Consider the following 19,336-nt stretch of genomic DNA (forward strand, 5'->3'; position numbering starts at 1 on the left):
TCAATAAAGATCTGCTGGTGTGTTTAACTCTGGTCTGGGAACCTGCTAAACTTTCACTTACCATATTTGCCAGAAGAGTATCTTCAAACTTTATCACCTGCATACCTCTAAATAAAATTGAAGAAAGTATGTACACTTTCATGTATTTTTAAGTTGATAACTAACATTTATCATCATAAATTTAAGTGCAAATAAGATAATTTCCAGCGGTATACTGTAAATATTTACATTTTCAAAAATAAAAACTTTTATATCATTCTTTTAAATGTATCTAATAGAATCTAAGTACCATGGTAATTTGATTCCCACCATTATCAACATAATACATAAACAAGCTCTTCAACAGTGAGACATTAAACATCATTCACTGGATCTTTGTATATATTTTGCTTTCCTCACAGAATTATAGTATATTTTACTGCTTAAAATATTTATCTCCTAAGGTACTTCTCTGCAACAAACATAAACTGAAATTTAAAAAATTTCCTGTGACTAAAAGGCTATAAGTATTAAAAATAACTTTTTTCTAAATTATTACAATAACTATTAGAATGCAGTAGATATCACAAACATGAATATTTTTACACTCAAGTATTAAACATAAAACATTAAAAATCTTACCTGAAATTCATCTGAGAATCAAGACCAATTTGTAGTGTTGTTTTTTTTTTTAGTTCATCTTTCCGTGGGTATATATTATTTACAACTAGCATGACATAGCAGTCAACACAAATTATATTCCCATTTTTCCTATCTATAGATGAGATCACTGCTAATGTAAAACAAATAGATGAGAATGTCATTTTGTTCTGTTTTTGTTTTAACTTTTAATTTTCATGGGTACATGAGTGTATATATTTATGGGGTACATGAAATGTTTTGATACAAGCAAGCAATGTGTAATAATCACATCATATAAAATGGGATATCCATCCCCACAAGCATTTATCCTTTGTGTTACAATTATATTCCTCTAGTTATTTTAACTTGTACAATTAAATTATTATTGACTATAGTCACCTTGCTGTGCTATCAAATACTAGGTTTTATTCATTCTATTTTTTTGTACTTATGAATCATCCCCACCTCCACCCCCCACCCCGCCCCCTGTGCCATTACCCTTCTCAGTCTCTGGTAACCATCCTTCTACTCCCTATGTCCATGAGTTCAATTGTTTTGATTTTTAGATCCCACAAATAAGTGAGAATATGCAATGTTTGCCTTCCTATGCCTGGCTTAATTCACTTAGCATAATAACATCCGGTTCCATCCATGTTGTTGCAAATGACAGAATCTCATTCTTTTTTACGGCTGAATAGCACTCCACTGTGCAGAGGTACATTTTCTTTATCCAGAGAATGGAGATTTGTAATAACTCAATTCTTTGTCACTCAGTGCCACTGCATCCATCAATTTTTTTAGTAGTATGTCAAAAATGAAATAAATTTTAATGATTTAATGGCTGAAAGCCTGCCTAAGCTTTTCTTTAATTTTATTGAAAGCAAATAACTGAAAACCAGTGAGTTGCAAAAAAGGGTTAGCCATTATTGGAGTCTCTTTCTCAACACATTTTCAAATGACCTGTATATACTCCAAGTGTTTTTTTGTTTTGCTTTTCCCGCCTTGACAATGGTGAAACTGAGAAAGAAGGGTGAAAAGTATGCCTTTCTTTTAAAAAAGAAGGACATACGTGAAAGGGCAGGTGGGAAAAGAGAAGCAGTCTGAGACAGGTATATAAATGGGAAGATCAAATTTTGGAAAGAGTACCGAGGAAGTGGAGGAAATGAAAATGTGTTAAAATTCTCCTTGCACAAGTACCTCTTGAAATGTCTTGGTGTGCACTATTGTGCTAACCCCTGTTTTAGATATAAAGGTACATACTGCATCTAGGATTTAAGAATAAATGTATATCAATTAGTATTTCTGCTAATGAATTAAGGTGCATTCACTTGTGCATATTGGCTGAAGTTAAACTGATGAACTTATCTGGAGAGTGGAGGGGTGTACAGTGAAGTGAAAGGCAATCATTACTTAGTCAGGAAGCCCTTTTAAAGGGTGTCCTAGTCTTAACAATAAAGACAATGGTGAGGATTTGGCCAAAGAAAACTTGTTTATGTTTTCTTGCCCTGCAATAAATTGAATATTATAATATCTCTTAAGGTGAGTCTCTTGTGAATTAAAATAGTCATAAAGTCTGCCAAAGTATCCAAGGTTAAAAAAAAAAAGTTAAATTCAAACTAAAATACACAGTGAAAGTTTCTGAACCAAGCCAGATGGTATCCTGGTTTGAAGAGATCAGATAGAAAGGGCATGTGCGATCCACAGCTGACTTAACCATTGCTTTCACATCCCAGCCTCTGTGCAGCTAAGCTTGAGTTGGTGAATGCATATAAAAGCTCATGAAAGTAAAATAAATCTTGGGACCCCAAAATCACTAAGCTAAAGGGAAAAGCCAAGATGGGAACTGCTTAGGGCAAACCTGCCTCCCCTTCTATTCAAAGTCATCCCTCTGAGGCTCACCTGAAACGAATGCATATCTGATTGCTTCCTCTCTCCTATTGTTTCTGGGAAAATGCAGATCCACTGAACCAGACTAAATTGTGTATTCAGTGGAAGGCTGATCTAGGACTTAAAAGAATGCAACATTTTGCCTCTTATCTACTTCTAACGGGGCCACTTACCAGCAGTTGTCCTGCCTTACCGGACTGAACTAATGTACATCTTACACATAGATGTCTCATGTCTCCCTAAAATGCATAAAAGCAAACTGTACCCCCAAACACCTTGGGCATGTGTCTCAGGACTTCCTGAGGCTGTGCCATGGGCACATCCTTAACTTTGGCAAAATAAACTTCCTAAATTGACTGAGACCTGTCTCAGATATTTTGTGTTCACAAGCTCTACATGGATTTAAGGCACAGATGGTAAAGGTTTTCCAAAAGTGCTCAAGCAGGGATACCAAAACATTGTATGTGCATATATGATTGCTATAAAGGTTATAAGTTATCCATAAAAAGCAAAGAGAAAGAATGGAATTGACATTCTAAGACTTATCTAGGTAACTGCTTCTCTCTAGTGGAGCTTTTGTCATTAAACAAATTGTGGGGACTTCTCTTATTTTGGCTAGAATATACTTTTATCAGGCCAGTGACTCTACTCAAAAATTAGATACACTTACAGATACAGAAACATAGATGAGGATATTCGCTTAAACAAGAGAGCCACCAAGGCAGTAAGAAATTGAAGGGTCAAGACCATGTCCAAAAGGGAAGTGCAAAGGTGAGAATGACATTTAACACCTGTTTTCCCCTTGAGGCAACTGCCAATTCATAAGCAGTAGCCTAAGGCTAAGAAGCTAAATAGTGGGAAATAATGAGCAGAAAACCGAAGCCCAGAGGTTGAAAAGGTGAGCAGAATTTTAGGCTGTCTTACATGTCTGGGAATACAAAAACAAGTTCAGGATCAATCAAGGTGAAAGAACCTTGAATGAAAAGTAAATATACCAACCCTCAAAAGGACTAAAGCTCAGCTGTTTAATCAGCTAATTGCCACACTGATCTGATCTTATCCAAACTGTTTGCTAGAAGCAAAAAGAAAACTGTCTGTGAAAAAAAAGATAGTATCAAGAGTTAATGTCATCAACTCAATAATTTTTCATTCACATGTCAGGCATTCAGACAAAAATTATTGACCATACTAAAAGATAAGACCAAATGACTGAAAATAGAAAAGTGGAAACTGTATTAAGAATTATCAAGCATGGGCTTCCAAATTACTTCTAAGTAACTGTAATTAATATGCTCTAGAAAATGTACAAGATGATGAATTTCAGCAGAGGGTCCAAATCAGTAAAAATAATTAAATGGAACTTGTAGAAATTAAAAATAATAGAACTGAAATTAAGAACACAGTAAATGAGTTAAATGACAGCTTACACATAGCTGAAGAGAAGTTCAGTGAATTACGAAATAGGTCAATACAAATCCAGAATGAGCATGAAGAGAAAAAACGAATAAAACAACAAAACAGAAAAGAATCTAACACACGTATGGCTAATGGTGAAAAGCCCTAACTGAGTAGGCTAGGAAAGAGACAACTGGGGCAAAAGTGATATAAGAAGAGATCATGCCTGAGAATTTTCCAAAAATAATGAAAGACACCAAATCACAGATTCACCTAGAGACATCATAGTAAAACTGTTTAAAACCCAAAACAAAGGGAAAATAAAAGCAGCTGGGGGTAGAGTGGGGTAGGGTACACATTTTCTTAAAAGGAATAAGACTCACAGATGACTTTGCAACAGAAACAGTAGAACTCCAAAAGACAAAGGAGTAATACTGCCAAGATGATGAAAGAATTACCAGATGCAAAATGGAATGAAGAAATATAAAAAGGATAAATGTGAAGAAGAATATAAATGAATATATAGATTCATAAAACAATAATAATGTCCTGTGGCATTTAAACAACAGTATAAAAAATAATAGTACTGGGGCGGACATCGTGGTTCATGCCTGTAATTCCAGAACTTTCAGAGGCCAAGGCAGGAAGATCACTTGAGGTCAGGAGTTCGAGACCAGCCTGGCCAACATGGCGAAATCCTGTCTTTACTAAAAATACAAAATTTTGCCATGCGTGGTAGCACACGCCTGTAATCCCAGCTACTTGGGAGGCTGAGGCAAGAGAATCACTTGAATCGAGGAAGTGGAGGTTGCAGTGAGCCGAGTTCACCCCACTGCACTCCAGCCTGGGTGACAGAATGAGACTTGATCACAAAATATGATAATAATAATAATATTAATAATAATAATAATAATAGTACTGAAGTTATTCTAAGGTCCTTGAATTTTTTATTTTTGAGATAGGGTCTCCCACTGTCACCCAGGCTGGAGTGCAGTGGCATGATCTCAGCTCACTGCAGCCTTGACCTCCCAGACTCAAGCAATCCTCCCATCTCAGCCTCCCAAGTAGCTGGGACTACAGGTGCACACCACCATGCCTGGCTAATTTTTGTATTTTCTTTTGTAGAGATGGGGTTTTGCCACATTGCCTGACCTGGTCTTGAACTCTTGAGCTCAAGTGATCCTCCTGCCTTGGTCTCCCAAAGTGCTGGGATGAAGGGTGTGTACTTTGAATTTTCCAGGAAGTGACAAAAAGAATTTATATGAGATGTTGATAAGTCAAGTATTAATGTTGGAATCTCTAGGATAACCTTAAATAATATATTTTATGATGTGAAAGAAAAGAAACTAATAGGAGGGGAAAATAGAAATAAAAAAGAGAAATGGAATACAATTAGAAAACGAATTATAAACTATCTTAGTAATTACATTATATAAATGAACTAAATATTACAATTAAGAAGAAAAATTATCACACTGGATAGAAATGATTGTACATTTTAAAGGCATACTTTAGAAAATTGTGGTCTTCAATGGAACAGAATAGAGACCTCAGAAATAACACCACACATCTATAACCATCTGATCTTTGACAAACAGGACAAAAACAAGCAATGGGGAAAGGATTCCCTATTTAATAAATAGTGCTGGGAGAATTGGCTAGCCATACGCAGAAAACTGAAACTGGATTCCTTCCTTACACCTTATACAAAAATTAACTCAAGATAGATTAAAGATTTAAATGTAAAACTCAAAACCATAAAAACCCTAGAAGAAAACCTAGGAATACCATTCAGGACACAGGCATGTGCAAAGACTTCATGACGAAAACACCAAAAGCAACTGCAACAAAAGCCAAAATTGACAAACGGGATCTAGTTAAATCAAAGAGCTTCTGCACAGCAAAAGAAACTGTCATCAGAGTTAACAGGCAACCTACAGAATGGAAGAAAATTTTTGCAATCTACCCATCTGACAAAGCTCTAATATCTAGAAGCTACAAGGAACTTAAATTTACAAGAAAAAACAATCCCATCAAAAAGTGGACAAAGGATATGAACAGACACTTCTCAAAAGAAGACATTTATGTGGCCAAAAAACATTTGAAAAAAAGCTCAACATTGCTGATCATTAGAGAAATGCAAATCAAAACCACAATGAGATACCATCTCACGCCAGTCAGATGGTGATTATTAAAAAGTCAAGAAACAATCGAGGCTAGCAAGGCTGTGGAGAAATAGGAACGCTTTTACACTGTTAGTGGGAATGTAAATTAGCTCAATCACTGTGGAAAACAGTGTGGCGATTCCTCAAGGATGTAGAACACGAAATACCATTTGACCCAGCAATCCCATTACTTGGTATATACCCAAAGGATTATAAATCATTCTACTATAAAGACACATGCACATGTATGTTTATTGTAGCACTATTTACAATAGCAAAGACTTGGAACCAACCCTAATGCCCATCAATGACAGACTGTATAAAGAAAATGTGGCACAAATACACCAAGGAATACAATGCAGCCATAAAAAAGAATGAGTTTGTGTCCTTCGCAGGGACATGGATGAAGCTGGAAGCCACCATTCTCAGCAAACTAACACAGGAACAGAAAACCAAACACCACATGTTCTCACTCATAAGTGGGAGTTGAACAATGAGAACACGTGGACACAGGGAGGGGAACATCACACACTGGGGCCTGTTGGGGGGTTGGGGGCAAGGGGAGGTACAGCATTAGGACAAATACCTAATGCATGTGGGGCTTAAAACCTAGATGACGGGTAGACAGGTGCAGCAAACCACCATGGCACATGTATGCCTATGTAATGAATCTGCACATCTGCACATGTATCCCAGAACTTAAAGTAAAATTAAAAAAAAAAAAATTAATGCCAGGTAAATTAGGCACATTTTGAAATTTAAAACTTTTAACAAAATATAACGGAATTTTTTAAACCTCAGTTAAATAACAAAATTTTAAAACCTAACATAAAAAAGGCTCAATCATAAAAGAAAAAAAAAGGTCTGATTAAATTTAACCAAAAAATTCTGTGAGATTAAAGACAGTCACAGAAAATGTTAAAGACAAGCCACATATTAGAAGTCCTATGAGCTAAAGCATTATGATCAGCAAGAATACAAGTAACCTAGCAGAAAAATAGGTATAGATTATGGACAAAAATCTGTCAAATAATGACCAATATATGAAATGAAGCTAGGCTTCTTAAGGAAATATAAGTTAAAACAAAGAGCTACTATCTCATAGCTTTCAGACTGCAGAACTTAAAAATTCTGATAAGACTAAGTGTTGGTGACAAGATAGGAAAACCAGAATTCTCTTAAACTGCAGTTGGGAGAGCAAACTTGCATATCACTTTGGAGGGCAATTTGATAACATCTAAAGTGACAGAGTATACACATCCTACTACCTGAAACTCCATTTTTATTTATATATATATATATATATATATATATATATATATATATATATATGTATTTTGTTTTTTTTTTCAGACTGAGTCTTGCTTGCTCTGTTGCCCAAGGTGGAGTGCAGTGCCACAATCTGGGCTCACTGCAACCTCCAATTCCCGGGTTCAAGCAATCCTCTTGCCTCAACCTCCCTAAGTAGCTGGGATTATAGGTGCACACCACCATGCCTGGCTAATTTTTTTTTTACTTTTAGTAGAGATGGGGTTTCACCATGTTGGCCAGGCTGGTCTCGAACTCCTGACCTCAGGTGATCTTCCCACCTTGGCCTCCTAAAGTGCTGGGATTACAGGCGTGAGCCACCGTGCCGGGCTGAAATTCCATTTTTAGACATATGTCCAGAATATCTAGCACATCTGCATGAGGTGACATGATCAAGAATGTACACTTGCAGCACTGTTCAAAATGGCAAAAAAATTAACAATTTAAACAATCTTTAGTAAGGGAACTGGTAAGTAAACTGATAAGACACTGAACAGCATTATGTTAAGTGGAAAATCAGGTTACAAAAGATTACATACAGTAAAACCACTAACATAATTTTTGTTAACTATTATACATTGTTTCTGGATAAAAACACATGGTAAAGTATAAAATCTTAAACAGGAAGGAGTCACACCAACTTCAGAATAGTACCTTAGCTCTAGGGAAAGAAGGAGGAGAATGGCGCCAGGGAGAAGTACAAAAGAGTAACATTTTATTTATTTAAAAATCAGAAGCAAATATGGCAAAATAGTATGTGAAGGGTACAAGGGCATTTATATTATTATTTTTCCGTATATTTGAAATATTTTTAATTAAAAAGAATTTTAATGGGCACATATGGTATAACAATCAAATAATAACATTAATTACTTGCACCACAAAAATGTAGCAAATAACAACATATTATTTAAGCCACAGAAACTTATGTACATACATTGGAGCATGTGATAAAAGAGTCAAAAATAAATTTTAAAATTTGCAATTTACTTTGGGGTTTTAAATTAATAACTTTACTAATCTCATGCAATTTTAAAATGTCCTTAAGCTAAAATTTTAAGGGCTGTAATCCTTTTTGTTAGAGTTGTCAACACTGTACAGATAAAATTTGAATGTGGTATTCTGAATTTCAGTCTTATCTTGTAAAGCTTTTTCTTTAGTACATAAACAGTTAACAAGCTTTACAATTATACTTACAAGTCTTAAAGAAATGTATTAAGAGTCCTAAGTATGAAGAACAGTTATTTAATTATAGCTACTTAATTATAGTGTTTCACCAAGAATCTGATGCCCTAATACTAACGTGGAAAAACAATGCTCCATTATTCCATTTTCTTTTCTGCTTGAGGTTTGGGCCAGAAGCCAAGATGTACCAATACTGGAAAGATTTTAAACAGTCTTATTATAAAACCATTTTTAAAGGAAAAGTAATAACTTTTCACGGGAGTAACACAATCCTTTGGGATTACTATGTCAGAGAGAGACATAGAAAGATAGAGAATATTTTAAGAAAAGGGTTAACGAGGTAGTAAAATTTTGCTATCTGTACTTCACTTACTGACCCTCAGAGTCTCAAGGCTAGAAGACAATAAATATTTTACAGAAAAATGTAGGAGGCAAACAAAACTGGGCAGGACACTGCATCTATAAATATAATTCGAGAGATCTATAACTCACACATAGTACTTCACTCTCAACTATAATCCTCTGACCACATTCATACTATTTCAATAGTCATTTTACCCAGTAGATGGAAAGCAGTAATTTTATTTATCATGAATTGCTTTTTGCCAATTAAGCATGTGCAACAGAGATGATTAGCTGGTCTCTCAAGTAACCTAGATATTAGATATGCTATTTCCATGTAATGGAAGATTGCAATAAAATTATTCCAAGTTCTAAACTTCCACACTTTTATATTTTGGGCACAATTTTTAAGAGTGGCAAAAGGCGGGTTTTCACTTACTCCACTTCAGCCTATTATACTGAATTTTACTTAGTGCTAAAATCCTTAACTTTCATTTCTGAAGGCTGAAAAACATTTGCTCCCCCAAGTCTCTTATTTAGTGTAACTTTGGCTGGTAAGAATAGCTAAGTTTGCTTCCAAAATTGAAAGTCTCCTACAACATTTTTAAATGTTTTTTTTCCACTGATCTTTAAGTTTCAGTAATACTCATTTATTTCTTCCCTCTCAATAGAAGGATAACTACCACTCTGCTTCATGAATGAAATAACCAAATTACTATTTCTCTCAAATTCTCACCCTCTAGAGACTCGCTCAAACAGAGTAATAAATTCACTGACAAGTTTACAATTCAAATTTCACTAATATATAGAAATAATTCTCCCACAAGCAAAAAGGTCAGCTCAAGAATTTAATTTTCTGAGTTTCATAACCTTTGATAAATGGAGGCACCTTAAAGTTCAGTTTAAACTCTTTTATATAGGATTTCAGAGCATGCCTCCAGATATCTTAAGACAAGCCGTATTAATAGCTTAGTGTCATTTTTTTCATTAAAATAATCTACAAATATCAGAATACTAATTTATTGTCATAACTAATAAATAAGGCTTAAAATATCTATAGATGTAAATCAGCTCTCTCAGTTCGTTTTGCTTCACTTGGACTATCTAAAACACAGATCAACAAACGGAATGGGTTTATCAATAATATAGTTGTGCAATCTTTTCACAAATTCCAATTCTGTAATTTAGGGGTTTTTCATATTTATTTTTAAATATACAAAGAGATTAAACCATTAATAGAAATATTTTCTCTCAAATATGTAATATTCTTTTGTAAAAGAAAGTTTCCAAACATTTACAAAGTAATCTAAAGTTAAGTAAACCTGATTTTAGGATTATTACATTAACCAAAATAATTTTCCAGAGAAGGTCCTATTTAAAAGTAATGCTCACTGGCTTCCCCACATCCACACTTTCAGATGGATCCAAATCCAATGCCTTTGCTTGATGTACTTCAGGGATCCCTTCCAATGAAAAAAATCTCAGAAAAACGTCTCACGACACAGTGGACAAGTAGATTTGTTGCTAGATGTAAACCATTTATACTGAAAAAGAAAAGGTTTTAAATACTAAAAGAACTTTTCAAGTTCTCCTCTAACATACATCATAAAGTACATATACATCTAAAGTAAGCTTCAAATGATAAAGTGAAAAGGGAAGAATACTAAAATTTTTGCTCTTTCTGTATCTCTAAAATCAACACAAATGAGTATTACTTCCGATAGCTACACTAAGTTCTTTCTACTTAGGCTCATGCACACAATCACTAAGATATAAGAAATCTCCTGTGAAACAAATGAACAAATGGCAACTTCTTTTTCAGTATGTTTAAAAAGAGCACAGGGCTCTAATGCCAGATGGCTTCCCGTACCGACTCCTGCAGTCTCCTTCACGGTCTAGATCTCGGAAGACCTTCTACTTCTTGAGTGGTAAAAGGTCACTGGAAATACCCATTTATTAGAGGGCCTTGATTCTACCAGTCTCGGTAAACTGCTAATTATCTTTTGCAGATTTAAAAAAATCACTTTTTAATATATCTCCCATTAGCTACAATTAAGTTTAACATACATTTTCTCTTCCAAAGTTAGACATTGTGTAAGTCTGTGTGTGTGTGTGCATGTCTGTGTGTGTGTGTGTGTGTATGTGTATAAAATACATAAAATATAGGTAAGTTAATTTCTCTTTAGACTTACCAAGCAGGCTGAATGGAATTTTTTCTTGCATGTTCTACAGGCTTTTTTGGGAAGGGAATAGTTGAAACCGTGAATGACTGAGAAACAGATCATGCAATCTTCAACACCCTCAAAACGTTTGTCTACATTATTTTTCCACAAAGCTAAGCCTTCCATAATACTTCCATTCTGTTAACAAGAAGAAAAATAAGTCACTACACACTGATGACCACCAATTTTATTTTTATTCAATTTCACAAATTTTAAAGTTGAATTACAATTCTGAAAGAAGAGAATCTGCTTGGCTATGTTCATGTCTCCTAACTTTTATGAATGTTGGTTTTTAAAATAACCTCCCAAGTTTTCGGAACCAGATGTAATTTTTCTCCATTAAAGACATACTTTAAAGGCTTCTGGACCAATACTTGAAAGTGTTATAGTCTTAAGCTTATTGCTTGATAAAACTCTCTTAATAATTAAATCATTTAGGTTAGTTCTAATGTTTAACTGAAAATGATGAAATTATCTCAAATGATTTGTTCCAGCTCTACAATAATTGGTGACCATATTTGTTTTAAAATAGTTTTTCTTGGCCGGGAGCGGTAGGTAAAGCCTGTAATCCCAGCACTTTGGGAGGCCAAGGTGGGTAGATCACTTGAGGTCGGGAGTTCATTGACCACCATGGCCAACATAGTGAAACCCCATCTCTACTAAAAATACAAACAATTAGCCAGGTGTGGTGGCAGGTGCCTGTAATCCCAGCTACTCTGGAAGCTGAGGCAGCAGAATCGCTTGAACCGGGAGGCAGAGGTTGCAGTGAGCTGAGATCATGCCATTGCACTTCAGCCTGGGCAACAAGAGCAAAAACTCCAATAAAAAAAAAAAAAAAGTTTTTCTTTATTGTAGAATGCCTGAGATACACAGTGTGCAAACAGAACTGAAGATTTAAAATGTGTTTAGAGGTCAAAGGTCTTTGAGAGTCCTGGGACTTCTCTAACCAAAGAGGAGTTGAAATGTAAGAATAAAAGTGAAAGTAGCTCAGAAGGCATTCATCTGTCCAGTATCTTTCAAAAGATCCTCTCTGAAACAATTTCGTTAATACCATGTACTGTTCTATATCTTCTACAGTGTTAATGAAATAAAGTCAATCCCTCTCAAACACCAGAAAATAAATTACAGAACCTTAACAATTAAAACAGAAAGGCAGGTTTAATCCATTTAGGCATATATCTGTATTTATCCAAGGAAGTTTAATATCTACTTTTATCTTAAGCAGAAAAGATATATTTTATGTTTAAATGCCCTTTTAAATAGATCATCTTTTTCAAGTTTGTAAAGCCAAATGTGTAAACAGAAACTTACCTGATGGGTGAGGTAAGTGCTTAACTGCAGCATCCAGTTCCGCCACTGCTGAACAGCTACTCCTACTCTTTTCCCGCTTTCTACTGTTATTGAACCCAGTGGATAATTTGAAGGCAGTTGTATTATAAGTTCAATAACTATGTCCTCAATAGTATAAGTAGCCATTACCTCTCGAGTAGTAGCTCTAGCTTTAACCTGCAATACAACAAAGGATATTTTGTTTGCCAAATTTCTTTCTTTCAACCAGAAAACATTTTGATAGGTTGACTATTAAAAGCTAAAGACTTCATTCAAGGACAACGCAGGTAAATACATTCACTTATCTGACATGAGATAATTAAGAAATACATTTAAATACCTGCCTGGTATATTTTTACAGTGATTTTGTGATATTCAAAGTTTGTTTTAAAAGAAATTAATTGCTCATAAAAAAGTTTTATTATATTAGGCTTGTCACATAATAGTTCAATAAACCTTGAATAGGTAAGTGACAGAATGGGTTATTATGCCTTCTCTTCTACATCCAGAGTATCGAATGTCACTTCTACGTCTAACAAGTCTTCCTCTACCATATTATCCTCCTGAGCTTTGGAGCCAACCATCAACTGCCAGAACATTTATAGTTATTTGTTTGGTTTTCAAACCAACATTGCAAACTCAACATAAAACACATACATTATCATCTTTTACAAACTTCATCTTCTGAATTTCCTACTTCCAGGCTAAAAAATCATGATAGCATCATTTTAAATTTCTGCTTCTACCTCATCCTAGATATTAACTAAATCACTAGCACAAAATCTCTCACATCCCTACTTTTATATTCCCACTGCTACTGCCTCACCCATGCCTTAGTCCTTTGCTCACGTCTACCCCAATAGTCTCCTCTAACCATTCATTTGAATCCAAACTGTTTGCCAACAGATCATGCTATAGATTGTGGTCGGAGCAATTTCAAAGATTATAACTCTGATCGTGCTACTGCCCGAATGAAAAATGTTCAGTGGCGGAATTGTACCACTTTAGACTGTTATATGAGGTCCTTCCCAACATACCTCTAATTCACTGTTGAGTCTATTCACCCTTGGGACTCCTATGCATTATTAGAGTTGGAGTACTGCATTATTTATCATTTCTTGGGCAACGACTGAAATGACATTCTCACTTCTGTGCTTTTTGCTTTTGCAATACTATTTTCTCTCTATTTTTTTTTTTTTTTTTTGAGATAGAGTTTCACTCTTGTTGCCCAGGCTGGAGTGCAACGGCGTGATCTCGGCTCACTGCAACCTCCGCCTCCCAGGTTCAAAAGATTCTCCTACCTCAGCCTCCCAAGTAGCTGGGATTACAGGCACGCGCCACCACACCCGGCTAATTTTGTATTTTTAGTAGAGATGAGGTTTCTCCATGTTGGCCAGGCTGGTCTTGAGCTCCCGAGCTCAGGTGGTCTGCCCACCCACCTCAGCCTCCCAAAGTGTTGGGATTACAGGCGTGAGCCACCACACTCGGTCTATTTTCTTTATTGTAAACGCCTTTCCCTTCATTTTCCCCATAACAAAATCCTGCCCACCTCCAAGTGATTTTCTTCCATAAAATCTCACTTAATCCCCTCAGCCAGATGAATCTTTCCCACTCAGATCACGAGGCACTCTTTCTCTTAATATGCTACTTTCCAATGCAAAAATCATTATCAGTCTCGCTCTTTTCCCTTTATTAGACTGTATGTTATTACAGGACAAGAATCTGGTCCTACTAAATTGTTCATATCCTTGGTGACTGGAACACAGTGCTTGGCATCTGTAAGTATTCCAGTACAGATTTTGAATGAACTAATGAATGCTCAAAAACTATTTGGTGGGTGAAACGGTTTGGATCTGTATCCCTGCCCAAATCTTATGCTGAATTATAATCCCAAATGTTGGAAGTGGGGCCTGGTGGGAAGTGACTGGATCATGGGGATGGATTTCCCGCGGGTGCTAGTCTCGTGATAGTGAGTGAGTTGTCATGAGATCTGGTTGTTTAAAATTGTGTGATACCTCTCCGCCTCTCTCCCTCCTGCTCTGGCCATGTGAAGTGCTGACTCCTGTTTGCCTTCCGCCATGATTGTAAGTTTCTGAGTAGCTGGGATTACTGGTGCCCGCCACCACGCATGGCTAATTTTTATATTTTTTTAGTAGAGATGGGGTTTCACCATGTTGCCCAGGCTGGTTTCAAATTCCTGACCTCAAGTGATCCACCCACCTCAGCCTCCCAAAGTGTTGGGATTACAGGCATGAGCCACTGCACCCAGCCTAAACCTCTTTTCTTTATAAATTACCCAGTCTCAGGCATTTATAGCAATCTGAGAATAGACTAATACAGTGTGTGAATGAAATTATACCACTGTTTCAATCCACGCATGAAGTAATGTTGAGATTTGACACACAAATTAGAAAATAAAATAGGCTGGTCTTGAACTCCTGGGCTCAAGTGATCCTCCCACCTTGGCCTCCCAAAGTGTTGGGATTAAGGCAAGAGCCACGACTCCTGGCCGCCAGTTTCTATAAATTGAGTTAAGAGCTACAGTCTGTTATGATATTAACAATGACAGACATACCCAATATTAAAACAACTTTTCTAGAGAAAGTCAAGACAATACTAACCGTCATGCCATTAAATAGTTGTGTACTTGTTTGTACAGAAGATATTTCTTGAAAAGAAAGAACACTGCTGACATACTTGCTTGTAAATCTATCCACAATATTGAAAACACGCTTCTCACTGCTATTCCACCACAACCTAACCATGGCAGGCAAGTCTTTTAATGTCATATGATAGACTGAACAAGCCAAGTGTGGAATGTGGTATGGAAGCGTTGTTGTTTCTGAGGAAAAAACAAATTATTGATTAGTAACATATATTTCTTTATATAGAATAACAGACTAATATTAGTATTTTCTTTAGAAAGTGATCCTTAATTTCTCAACAATAGAGCTATAGCTCATAAAACAAACATACCAGAGAAACCAGAACTCTGGAGTATGAGCATCTTTCCACACATTCAAAATGAACCATAAGAATGGCAAAAGAATTTTTTTTTAAAGTGACAATCCCGCTGGGCGCAGTGGCTCACACCTGTAATCCCAGCACTTTGGGAGGCCGAGGTGGGTGGATCATGAGGTCAGGAGATCAAGACCATCCTGGCTAAAACGGTGAAACCCCGTCTCTACTAAAAATACAAAAAATTAGGTGGACGTGGTGACGGGTGCCTGTAGTCCCAGCTACTTGGGAGGCTGAGGCAGAATGGCGTGAACCCGGCAGGCAGAGCTTGCAGTGAGCCGAGATCGCACCACTGCACTCCAGCCTGGGCGACAGAGCGAGACTCCATTTCAAAAAAAAAAAAAGTGAAAATCCCAATTGACACTGAAAAATCTACCTAGAAACAGATTTCTGTATTTAACATGAAGACCACAAATAAAATAGAATACACATATTTTGAAAAGAAGGAAAAATTAAAGATGCTTGCTGTTATAAATTATGAAAAGGAGTTTGGCCTCCTTTACTTTCCCCAGAGCTCGCTGAACTGCTGTGCAGAAGTCTCGGAATACCCAACTCAATACTCACAAGATGCAGTCCATCCTCAGATCTCCAAGGCATTTAAAAAATTCACATTCTTAGTAAATTGTTTCCAATAATGTAGTACAACCAGATACATGCATATCTATCCTCTCAGCTCACATGTGAGCTCCCAGAATGAAATAAATGTTATTCAACTTTATTTCCCCTTATTTATATGCCTATAAAATGTTATCACGTAAGAAATATTTGTTTACAGAGTCAAAAGTTAATAGTCTCACCACACTAAGCTTCAAAAATGTATTAAATTCCTCACAGTCTTATGGGTAAAAACTAATTATTCATCCTATTCAGAGAAATATGGAAAATGGTCAATTTCAACATTCTCATAGCCAGGACCCACCTTTGGGGTTATTCTCCACATTCTCAGGGAAAAGTTTAATTCAACCTAGTCTGAATCTAGTGTCCAAGAAAGAACATAAACACATATCTTACTGACCTCTAATACTCAGCTGGAGCTCCTCAGTAAAGAATGTTTTAGGGTCCTTATTTGGGACCTCAATTGCTGTCTCTGCATAGGTTGGATTTTCTGGCATAAGCCTGAAGAGGTGATAGAGCAATTTATTCAAGCTCTTTGTTTTCCGAAGATACATCGAATACAGAGCCCGAAGCTGGTGGAGAGCAAAGAATTTGTTAGTAAACTAAATACATCAAGACAATTGGTATAAAAGAACAACTCAAAGTGTAACAAATTTCCTTTCCTCATAAACTAGCAGACATTCTATCCCCTCATTATTGTAACACATTTCTAATATATTTCTCAAATTGTCTTCCTGTATTACAATACACTCACCTTGGCTTAGAATGTCTGAGACAAGAAAATCTATTCACCATTCCCACAGATGACTCCCTCACTCTCCTCCCAAATCTTCCATACATTCCTTCCACACCATTGTCCTTAACCTTTCAAATTCCTGCTTAAAACTAATCCCACTTTTATGGCTGACCTCACCCTGTATCAAAAACTCCGACATCCCTTTACGACAGAGAGCACACACTAGTGGTCCAAAATGTCATGGGGGTCTTCTCAGAGTTGTTTTTTCAATCAGGAAATTTCACATAAAAATATGGACTTCTGGCTTCTCTTTTAAAAACAGAAAAACGAGCCACCAGTGGGAGCACTGCAGGTATCTGTGTGAGACCTGTGCTTCACAACTCCTGCTTTCCCTCCATAATGCAGCTTGCATTTTCCACATTGACTTTGCAGTTCTTTGGTATCTGTATTGGTTTTAAGATAATTTCTTCTACTATATCACATATCTCCTCACAGTACAAAGATATCATTTTCGTTTTCTTTTTTAAAATTTTGTATTTTTAATTTTTGTGGGTACACAGTAGATATTTATGGGGCATATAAGGTATTTTATAGGCATATAATATGTAATAGGGCAAGTGGGGTATTCATCACCTCAAGCATTTATCCTTTCTTTGTGTAAAATATAGCATTTTCTGAACACTATGAATACTTAAGTACGAGGATCAAGTCATAGGATTTGGAATTGATTTTTAAAATATGCTCTTATCATCAAACTTAACATCACTAATGAAGGATGAACATCCCAAATCTGAAACTCCAAAATCCAAAATGCTCCATAATCTAAAACTTGTTGAGCACCAACATGATGCTTAAAGGAAATGCTCCTGGAGCATTTCAGATTTTCGGATCTGGGATGCTCAACCAGTAAGTGTAACAAAAATATTCCAGAATCTGAAAAAATCTGAAATCAGAAACACTACTTGTCCCAAGCATTTTGGATAAGGGATACTCAACCTGTAAAAGAACACAATGACATTATATGGCTCCTGAGGTAAGACACTGAGAACACATAACAACTTGTGCAGTAAGTACTGTTGCTGAAAATTAACCACAATCTAAAGAGGAAACGATCAGACAAATTCACATTGTATGACAGGCTAAAAACAGCTGGCCAAAACAATGACAAGAAAGAAAAGAAAGGTATAGAAATTATAGGTTAAAGAAACTAAAGAAATATAACAAGCAAATACAAACATGATTCTTGATTGGATCTTCAATAGAGAAGAAAATAAAACTATAAAGATATTACTAGGACAACTGAAAGTATCTAAATAAAAATTAGATAGTATTGCACCAAAATTAAATTTCTTGAGTATAAAAATTACGCTTATGTAGAAACATGTCCGTGATCTTAGGAGATATATGCTTAAATACTTTTGGTAAAGCATCATAATGTCTGCAACTTACTTTTAGGTAGATCAGAAGAAAAAAGTAAATACAGAGAAAGTATGTGCAAATGTAGCAATATGTTAAAAGATGTATGTAACTTTTTTATCTAAAAGAGTATGTGATTTTTCATTGAATTATTCTTCCAACTTCATTGTTTAATTTTTCAAAATAAAAAGCTGGAGATTTTAAAAAAATTAATCACCAATATCAATGGACTTTAAAAAACACACATACATGACCCAGCAATCCCACTCCAAGGTATACAACACAAGTGAAATGAAAACATATTTCAACACAAAAGCTTATACATGAATGTTCACAGCAGCTTTATTTACAATAGCCAAAAAAAAAAGGAAACAACCTAAATGTCCATTCATGGATAAACAGATAAACAAAATGTGATAGATCTACAAAATGGAGTATTATTCAGCCACAAAAATAAATGCAATACTTATGATACATGCTTCAATTTGACAAATCTTGAAAATAATATACTAAGATAAAAGCCAGACACAAAAGACCAGATATGTGAAATGTCCAGAACAGGCAGATGCACAGAGACAAAACACAGTTTAATGGTTGTCAGGAGCTGTGGGGTTTGAGAGGAAATGGGAAGTGATTGCTATCAATTACAATGGGATGTTGAAAATGTTCTAAAATTATATAGTGGTAACAGTTGCACAACTCTGTGAATACAGTCAGCCCTCCACTTCCATGGGTTCCACATCTGAGAATTCAACCTATCGCAGATTGAAAATATTTGAGGGGCAAAAAAAGTGATTTAAAAAAACCAATAAAACAATAAAAATACTAAAACTTTAATCCAGTATAGCAACTATTTCAATAGCATTTACATTGTATCAGTGATAACTAATCTAGAGGTGATTTTAAGTAGTGTACAGGAAGATGTGCATAGGTTAGATGCAGATACTATATGCCATTTTATAGAAGGAACTTGAGTATTCGCTGGGGTGGGGGTCATAGGAGGGAGCCTGGAAACAATCCCCGGCAGATAGCAAGGGATGACTACATATTAAAAACACCAACTGTGTATGCTACGTGGGTAAATTTTATGCTATGTG

At 35.8% G+C, this 19,336-nt stretch overlaps 1 protein-coding gene across 2 annotated transcripts in view; it reads right to left on the reverse strand.

Annotated features, from left to right (window-relative positions):
* Window positions 1-8,070: 8,070 nt before the first annotated feature.
* Window positions 8,071-19,336, reverse strand: part of LTN1 (listerin E3 ubiquitin protein ligase 1) — a 64,509-nt gene continuing 53,243 nt past the window's right edge. For both annotated transcript variants that reach the window (XM_054468957.2, XM_063659827.1), the window contains 5 exons: window positions 16,488-16,659; window positions 15,076-15,296; window positions 12,437-12,631; window positions 11,096-11,263; window positions 8,071-10,447 (listed from right to left, as the gene is read on the reverse strand). In XM_054468957.2, the coding sequence (XP_054324932.2) occupies window positions 10,385-10,447; window positions 11,096-11,263; window positions 12,437-12,631; window positions 15,076-15,296; window positions 16,488-16,659 (819 nt within the window). In that variant the 3' untranslated portion in view covers window positions 8,071-10,384. The remainder of the gene's footprint in view (window positions 10,448-11,095; window positions 11,264-12,436; window positions 12,632-15,075; window positions 15,297-16,487; window positions 16,660-19,336) is intronic.

The sequence above is a fragment of the Pongo pygmaeus genome, chromosome 22, assembly GCF_028885625.2.
Source record: "Pongo pygmaeus isolate AG05252 chromosome 22, NHGRI_mPonPyg2-v2.0_pri, whole genome shotgun sequence".
In the NCBI taxonomy this organism is placed as follows: Eukaryota; Metazoa; Chordata; class Mammalia; order Primates; family Hominidae; genus Pongo; species Pongo pygmaeus.